General features: G+C 42.5%; 1 protein-coding gene across 2 annotated transcripts; it reads left to right on the top strand.

Moving 5' to 3' along the window:
* Positions 1-1,333: 1,333 nt before the first annotated feature.
* On the top strand, positions 1,334-4,924 carry LOC133040089 (T-cell surface glycoprotein CD1b-2). Of its 2 annotated transcripts, none has more exons than XM_061119834.1 (6): positions 1,334-1,416; positions 1,671-1,937; positions 2,601-2,879; positions 3,100-3,378; positions 3,886-3,979; positions 4,618-4,924. In XM_061119834.1, the coding sequence occupies exons 1-6, from the start codon at positions 1,359-1,361 to the stop codon at positions 4,637-4,639; spliced, it is 999 nt and encodes a 332-aa protein (XP_060975817.1). In that variant the 5' UTR covers positions 1,334-1,358; the 3' UTR covers positions 4,640-4,924. The 2 variants fall into 2 exon arrangements, with proteins under 2 accessions (XP_060975817.1, XP_060975818.1); XM_061119835.1 differs by having other exon boundaries at positions 1,335-1,401.
* Positions 4,925-9,158: the final 4,234 nt, after the last annotated feature.

Raw genomic sequence — 9,158 nt, 5'->3', positions numbered from 1 at the left:
GATTACTACAGTATAAGTTTCTCTTGCCATTTTTCAGTAGTTGACTTCTGTTTCTTTTATGATTGTCAGAGCCATTTACAAAAGAAACCTAGCTTGAGTTTCACTCACTTTTGTGAAATAAGTTGGTTTTAATTTTCTTAAATGGCTTAAACATTTTTTGTCTGCTCAGGAAATTCTCGCATCCATACTCCATGTGTATGTAATTTTAATACTCTTTAGATACTGTGACCAGCACTCAGACTGTACAGGATTGCATAGTAGCTGTCCTCAAGCAACCATCAGATACCAGCTCACCTGGGCAACTGCCTCGTACTTCAGTGGAAGGTCCTCTGGTGTCCTCAGGCTCAGAAGTCTTACTTCTGGACCTGAGGTGTGTGTCTTGCTTGCTTTTGGAGTAGACTTTAAGGTACTTGTATTTATTTTTGTAGGGAACTTAAGGGAAGCAGAGGTAAATTTTCACCTTTTTATCTCTACCGCCTCAGTCTAATTTTCACCAATAAAGGCAAGATCTTGTTTACTGATCCTCTTGATTGGAGTAATTGAGATTTTGAAATAATTTGTTTCCACTCAGGTTTTCACTTTGGTACCATGGGCCATTGAGAGAGGAGCCTTTATAGTATTAGTGTGGAGTAAAAATCGAGCTCTGAGTGCCATACGTCCTGGACATCATCTTCGTGTCCCAGTGAGTCTGTCAGTACCTTTAGCCAAGTATTAGCCAAGCAGGAAATACTAATGGTGGTGATAAAAAGGGTATAGAGAGCATAGGTTCACTTTTCTGGTGTCTGACTCCCTGAAATGGGGGCTGGAGTTCTCAGAATCTCCCTTTCTCTGGTGCATCTCCATTCTCAGAGGAGGTCTCTCTGTGAATGTACACCAAGGTGCTGTGGCCTCTCACACTGATCTATCTGGTATTCTCTCCAAGACTACCTGACCTACCTCTCTGTTACTGCTGCATCACTGTCAGTGTTGTATTTGCTGTAGGAGAGAATGAGATAGGTGGACAAACCAAAGGAATGCTTCTAGATTAAAAGACATTGGAAGTTGAGCAATTGTTTAGTATTACCGTCTTATTTAATAGATGTGGAAATAAAGGATTGGGAAGGTGAAATAACTCTTCAGCATCACAGGGGAGCTTTTCCAGGGTAGTAAGTATAAAGGAGATTAAGACCAACGAATGGAAATGAAGTGGAGTGGGAGTTCAGAGTTGTGGGAGGCACAGTTTTTCTGAGATGTGTAATGTGGGTCAAAGATTTGTCAGTTGGGGAAGAGAGGAAGTCAATTTAGAGTACTGAAAAAAGTTGCTGAAATTAGAGCTCAAATACCATCTCCAAGAGTCAGAAGTTCTACTTCCCAGTGAAATGCTGCTTCTACCACTTCTGTTACTTGGACTTATCCTCCCAGGTGATGACAACGAGGGTAAGAATAACTCTGGCTGCTCCCAGCACAGGTGCAGGGGTTCCGGATGAAAGCATGCCGCACCTACCACTAAGGGTCTGGGCTCTGCTGTCTCCAGCCCTCTCCCCTATTCTGGAGGCTGGGAATGGAGCCAGAAGCTTTGGGGGCAGGGAACTGTTTCAAGCTCTGTATTGTTGTTCAGACTCTGGGTTCTTTTTCATTCTATCCTGATTCTATATTTTCCCCTCACTCTTCTTATCTTTCCACCACTACAGTGTTCCAGGGGCCAGCCTCCTTCCATCTCATGCAGATTTCAACCTTTGCCAACAGCACATGGGCTCAAAATCAAGGCTCAGGCTGGTTGGGTGACTTGCAAATTCATGGCTGGGAGAGTGACTCAGGCACTATAATTTTCCTAAAGCCCTGGTCCAAGGGCAACTTTAGTAATGAGGAGATGACTGAGCTGGAGGACCTCTTCCGAGCCTACCTCATTGGATTCACTCGGGAAGTGCAGGATCGAGTCAATGAATTCCAGCTGGAATGTGAGTACAGTCCTCTGATCTGGAGAGACTCTCAGTGACTTTTCTCTCTCTTGTGTCAGGCTACTGCTCCCTCTGATGATGGTCCCTTTTCCCCCTCTTTATCCAACTGCATGTACACACTTGTCCAGAGTAGCCTTCAACCCTGACTCCATACCTCCACCCAGTATCCCAGATTCTTCCTGTTTCTTGCTCTTTTCTGTGTACATGACCACTCTTGTGGTCATTTCTTGTTTGTGTGTATGTAACTTGCTTCTCTAAAACCCCAAGGAAGAACCTCCTTTTCCTACTCTGTGTCTGAGTGAACTTGAGTGTGACTTCCTATTCCTCCACTTGATGTCCTCAAGCATCTGCTGCCAGATTACCTTCTCTACATGTCACCATTCCCTACACCGTGGAATGCTGCACTTTCGACTCCATCACACATTGCTCCTCTCCCCTCTTGCCCACTCTACATCCTTAAAACAGCCTAACCCCACCGTTGATGATATGCATACCTCTCCCCAGTGCTCTTTCTGAAAAGTCCTGAATACTGCAATTGGTTTTACGTCAATAATTTCACCTCTCAACTTGTCACCACTAAAATAAAAAAGTCCTATGCCTTTTTCTCATCTCTTTCTTTCCTGTTTGCTTTTTAATAACTTGTCTCTGTTTTCCTTTACACAGACCCCTTTGTGATCCAGGTCACAGCAGGCTGTGAGCTACATTCTGGGGAGGCCATAGAAAGCTCTTTGAGAGGAGCTTTAGGGGGATTGGACTTTGTGAGGATCCAAAATCATTCCTGTGTGCCTGCATCAGACAGTGGCACCAGGGGGCAGAAGTTTTGTGCACTCATGAATCAGTATCAAGGCATCTCTGATATCATCGAGAGGCTCCTCTCAGAAACCTGTCCTCGATATCTCCTGGGTGTCCTCGATGCAGGGAAGGCAGAACTGCAGAGGCAAGGTTAGTCTTATGCTCTCCCCAAGATGTTTCTATTTCTCCTCCCATCACTTTCTTTAAATTCAAAAGTGAAAAGTACCTAAATAGAGAAATGATTAATCAATAAGTCATTTGGTGCCCATAGGAGTGGAAGAGGTAACTGTCCAAATCTGTGGGTTTCTGAGTCCCTATCCTCTGAATTGGAGTCATAATCTGATGTTCTTACGGCTGCTTCCTACCCCAGTGAAGCCGGAGGCCTGGCTGTCCAGTGGCCCCCCTCCCCGGCCTGGCCACCTGCGGCTGCTCTGCCACGTCTCAGGATTCTACCCAAAACCCGTGCGGGTGACGTGGATGAGGGGCGAGCAGGAGGAGCCTGGCACTCAGCAAGAAGACGTCATACCCAACGCAGACTGGACTTGGTATCTCCGGGTAACCCTGGATGTGGCGGCTGCAGAGGCGGCTGGCCTGAGCTGCCGAGTGAAGCACAGCAGCCTGGGAGACCAGGACATCATCCTGTACTGGGGTGAGGAGGAAGTGGAGCCCAGCTGGGGATGGGAGGAGGTGGTCCTCAAAAACAGAGAGGGGGACACAGAAAGGGGAGAGATTTGATGGATGAGAGAAGGATGGAGGGAGGAAGACAGGCTTGGAGAGAGGAAAGACATGGAGGATAGAGAGAATCAGGGAGACAGAGAGAGAGAGAGTCAGAGAGACAGAGTTTGAGATTTATTTCTAGGATTATAATGCTAGAGGTATGAAAATAGCTGATCTAAGCTGTACAATAGAAAAGAATGAAGTAGTTTCACTACTACAGTAGTAGTAGTCCCACTGTAGTCTGGGTAGGATTCAGCAAGAAGGGGAGACTAAGGGTGGCTGTGAGTATAAGACCTCTGGGAATATGAGAAAGGGAACCAGAGATGCCCATGCATCAGAAGCAGTTAATGATGGTGTTGACACTCAGATGGGCAAGAAGGCCTGGAGAACTAGAGAATGGGTTTGAAGTGACATTCCTTTGTCTTCTCCCAAATGCCAGGACACCCCACATCTGTTGGCTTGATACTTGTGGCAATAATAGTACCCTCCTTGATCCTTTTGATAATCCTTGCACTATGGTTTTGGAGACGCTGGTGAGATTTCATTTTTTAATTTATTTTTTTTCTGTCCTTTTACACTTTCCCTCCTTTTTATCTATTAATATTACATCTCTTTAGTCTCAAAATTTCTGCTATAACATTTCCCTTTTGTCCCCAACTCCCATCTGTAGGTAAATTTATTTTTAAAAAATTGCAGTAAAATACATCATGGAAAATTTACTGCATTAGTAATTTTTTTTTACACATATAGTTTAGTAGTACTAAGTACATTCACATTTATGCAGCCAATCCTTAGAACTCTTTTCATCTTGAAAAACTAGAAGTCTAGGCCCATTAAACGAATTTCCCTAATCCTTTCTCCCTCAGGCCCTGATAACCACCATTCTACTTTCTGTTTATATGAATCTGTCTACTCTAGGTACCTCATAGAAATGAAATCATTTGTCTTTTTGTGAATGGCTTATTCCATCTAGCATTATGTCCTCATAATTCATTCATGTGGTGGCCTGTGTTAGAATTTCTTTCCTTTTAAATGTTGTTTTGTTTACCTATTCATCTCTCAACAGACACTTGGGTTAATTCACATTTTAGCTGTTGTGAATAATGCTGCTATGAACATAGTGTACAAATATCTCTTAAGTTGAGCATTTTTTTGCTTGTGTTCTTAACAGGTCATATCAGAATATCTTGTGAGCCCTGACCATGTCTCCTTTTCCATTTGGAATAAGTATCCAGGAACCCTGAAACTCAAGTTGTCAGTCTAGGAGTCAATCTCATCATATTTCATCAAATGATCATCACATTTGATCAAATCATTGTTCCTGTAGGTTGTAAGATAAATCGTAATTTATACCCTAGCAGAAACATAAATGAAAATTGTTATTATGAGACAATATCACTATCAGGATCCACTCAGATTTCATAGATGTGATTTGTGAGAAAGAATACACCTTGGAATAAATGAGATGATGTACACAACTTCATGGTGACATTCCTTTGACTTCTTATTTAAAACTTTTTTTTTTGCTTCTGCTGAAATATCATTTTTCAAATTGAACTAACTACAGTTATGCTGAGGTAATTGTATTTGCAGAGTTGCTGAGCATTTTTAACATAATTTCACTCTCTTTATTTGGATGATTTTCTAACTATGAGGGTCAGCTGAGCAGCTTGTTTCTCCAGATAGCCTTCCTTACTGTTAGAGTGGAAGTAACTCTCCCTTGACTGGTATCGTGCAGAGATCCACTTTACTCTGTACCCAGAACACTGCAGTGTCTTTTCTTTTTCTTTTCCTTCTACTTATGAGTTCCTTGAGAGAATGGCTTGTTCTCAGTGGATCCCTGTCGAAAACTTATTTCTGGTGCTAGAGTTATTACTGTTATTGTAAGACTATCATGTTTGTATAGGTTAGTGAAATGTAGTATACAGTGGGGCAGGTGGATAGTATATAGTTTAGGTGATTATATAGTTGTGTTAATTCACTTGGAACCAAGATTTCTGTTTAGAGAAGTTGATGTGAGATAGATGTAATATTAAACTCTGTAATCTTAAACTTGAATTGCAAGCATAATTAAAAAAATCATAATATTTAGACTTAAAAAATGTCCTGACCACTTAAAAAGCCCCAAAATCAAGACTTAGTGCTCACATTATGGCTTTGGCATATTTTCATACTAAAGGAACCAAAGCACCTTGAAGAAATGGCTGATTTCTAGTTGGGACAGAAAGATTCGTCAAGAGTCTGGAACAACTTTGCCATGCCATAAGGTAAAAGGAAGCTCAATGATAAGGGTATGTTGAAAGGATTCACAAATGACTGATGTGAAAAGGCTCCCATGTCACAATTGGGACAGTTTGAGCCTCAAGAAACAATGGGGCTAGGATTTGTTGTTGTTCAGTCACTCAGTCATGTATGACTCCTTGTAATCCCAGGGACTTTACAGCATGCCGGTCTTCCCTCTCCTTCGCTATTTCCTGAATTTTGCTCACATTCATGTCCACTGAGTTGATGATGTTATCTAACCATCTCAACCCCTGCTGCCTCTTCTCCTTTTGCCTTCAATCTTTCTCAGCACCAGGGTTTTTTTTTTTTTTTTTCCAATGCATCAGCTATTCACATTATGTGGTCAAATTATTGGAGCATCAGATTCAACATCGGCCCTTCTAATGAATATTCAGGGTGGATATCTTTTATGATTGACTGGCTTGATCTCCTTGCAGTCCAAGGAACTCTCAAGAGTCTTCTCCAGCACCACAATTCAAAAGCATCAATTCATCAGTGCTCAATCTTCTTTGTGGTCCAACTCATATTGTACATGACTACTGGAAAAAACGAAGATTTGACTATATGGACTTTGATTGGCAAAGTGATGTCTCTGTTTTTTTTTTTTTTAACATGCTGTACAAGTTTGTCATAGCTTTCCTTCAAAGGAGCAAGCGCCTTTTAATTTCATGGCTGCAGTCACAGTATGCAGTGATTTTGGAGCTCACACAAAAAAATGTCTCACTGTTTTCACTTCTATTTCCCTTTCTATTTGCCATCTCATATCCTCAAGATGGCAGAGTAGAAGGACACACATTCATCTTCTCTGGCAAGAACACCAAAATTTCAATAAGCTGCTGAAAAAGCATAGATAGAATATTGGATCCCACCCAAAAAAGATACCCCACATCCAAAGGCAAAGGAAAATCTGAAACAAGATGGTAAGAGTGGCACAATTGCACTTAAAATCAAACTTCATACTCTCCAGAGACACTTGGAGAGTGCAAAAGAAACCTTGTATACACCAGGACCTAGGGCAGGGAGCAGTAATCTGCACAACTGACTGAACCAGACCTGCCTTTGTGTATTTGAGTGTCTCCTGTGGAGGTAGTAGGGTAAGTAGTGGCCTGTCGTGGTGACAAGGACTTTGGCAGCAGCAGTCCTGGGAGTTGCAGCGTGTGGCATAAGTCCTCTTGGAGGAGGTCACCATTAGCCCCACTATAGAGCCTCAGATATACAGATGACACCAGCCTTATGGCAGAAATTAAAGAGGAACTAAAGAGCCTCTTGATGAAAGTGAAAGAGGAGAGTGAAAAAGTTGGCTTAAAACTCAACATTCAGAAAAATAAGATCATGGCATCTAGTCCCATCATTTCATGGCAAATAGATGGAGAAATAATAGAAACAATGAGAGACTTTATTTTCTTGGGCTCCAAAATCACTGGAGAAGGTGATTGCAGCCATGAAATTAAGACACTTGCTCCTTGTAAGAACACCTGTGATCAACCTAGACAGCATATTAAAAAGCAGAACATTACTTTGCTGACAAAGGTCCATCTAGTCAAAGCTGTGATTTTTCCAGTAGTCATGTAAGGATGTCAAAGCTGGACCATAAAGGAAACTGAGCACCAAAGAATTGATGCTTTTGAACTGTGGTGTTAGAAAAGACTCTTGAGAGTTTCTTGAACGGCAAGGAGATCAAACCAGTCAATCCTAAAGGAAATCAGTCCTGAACATTCACTGGAAGGACTGATGCTGAAGCTCCAATACTTTGGCCACCTGATGCAAAGAACTGACTCATTTGAAAAGACCCTGATGCTGGGAAAGAGTGAAGGCAGGAGGAGAAGGGGACAATAGAGGATGAGACGGTTGGATGATATCACTGACTTGGTGGACATGAGTTTGAGCAAGCTCCGGGAGTTGGTGATGGACAGGGAAGCCTGACGTGCTTCAGTCCATGGGTTTGCAAAGAGTTGAACATGACTGAGTGACTGAACTGAATAGAGCAACTGAGCTTGCAACCCACAAACTGGAAAACCAAAGGAGTTCTGGTATAACAAATTTAATGACAGTTCTTTCTCACTGTGAAAATTATGGGGCCCACGAGAAATTTCCCAACCTGGAGATCTGGCAGAGGGGCTAAGAACTCCCAGGGAATATGCCTTTGAAGGCCAGTGGAATTTGATTACAGAACTTCCACAGGACTGGGGAAACAGACTCTTGGAAGGCACAAACAAACCATTATGTGCACCAGGACCCAGGAGAAAAGATCACTGACCCCTCAAGAGACTGAACCAGACTTGCCTATGAGTGCTCAGGAGTCTCTGGCAGAAGTGTGGGTTGACACTGGCCTGCCCCAGGCCAGGGACACTGAGGGCAATAGTCCTGGGATGTGCGGGATGCTGGTGTAAGTCCTGGAGGAGGTTGCCATTACCCCCACCATAGTCTGGCCTTAGGCCTACCCATCAGCAGAAAATTGGATTAAAGATTTACTGAGCATGACCTTGCCCATCAGAGCAAGACCCAGTTTTCACCACAGTCAGTACCTCCCATCAGGAAGCTTCCACAATCCTTTATCCTCATCCATCAGAGGGCGGGCAGAATGCAAACCACAATCACAGAAAACTAACCAAACTGATCACATGGATCGCAGTTTTGTCTAACTCAATGAAACTATGAGGCATGCCATGTAGGGCCACCCAAGACAGACAGGTCATGGTGGAGAGTTCTGACAAAATGTTGTCCACTGGAGAAGGGAACGGCAAACCACTTCAGCATTCTTGTCTTGAGGACCCCATGAACAATATGAAAAGACAAAAAGATATGACATTGAAAGATGAAGTCCACAGGACGGTAGGTGCCCAATATACTACTGGAGAAGAGCAGAGAAGTAGCTCCAGAAGGAATGAAAAGTCTGAAAAAGTGGAAAAAAAAAAGTCCAGCTGTGGATGTGTCTGGTGGTGAAATTAAAGTCTGATGCTGTAAAGAGCAATACTCCATAGGAACCTGGAATGTTAGGTCCATGAATCAAGATAAATTGGAAGTGGTCAAAAAGGAGATGGCAAGTCAACATTGATATTTTAGAAATCAGTGAACTAAAATGGACTGGAAAGGGCTAAGTTAATTCAAATGGGCAAGAATGTGGACAAGAATCCCTTAGATGAAATGGAGTAGCCCTCATAGTCAACAAAAGAGTCTGAAATGCAGTACATGGGTGCAATCTCAAAAATGACATAATATTCAGTATCACAGTAATCCAGGTCTATGTCCCAACAATTAATGCCAAAGAAATAGAAGTTGAATGGTTCTAAGACCTACAAGAACTTGTAGAACTAGCACCAAAAATGATGTCCTTTTCATCATAAGAGACTGGAATGCAAGAGTAGAAAGTCAAGAGATACCTGGAGTAACAGGCAAGTTTGGCTTTGGAGTTCAAAATGAAGCAGGGCA

Source organism: Dama dama, chromosome 20, assembly GCF_033118175.1.
Source record: "Dama dama isolate Ldn47 chromosome 20, ASM3311817v1, whole genome shotgun sequence".
Lineage (NCBI taxonomy): Eukaryota > Metazoa > Chordata > Mammalia > Artiodactyla > Cervidae > Dama > Dama dama.
This window is presented reverse-complemented; position numbering and strand designations above follow the sequence as displayed.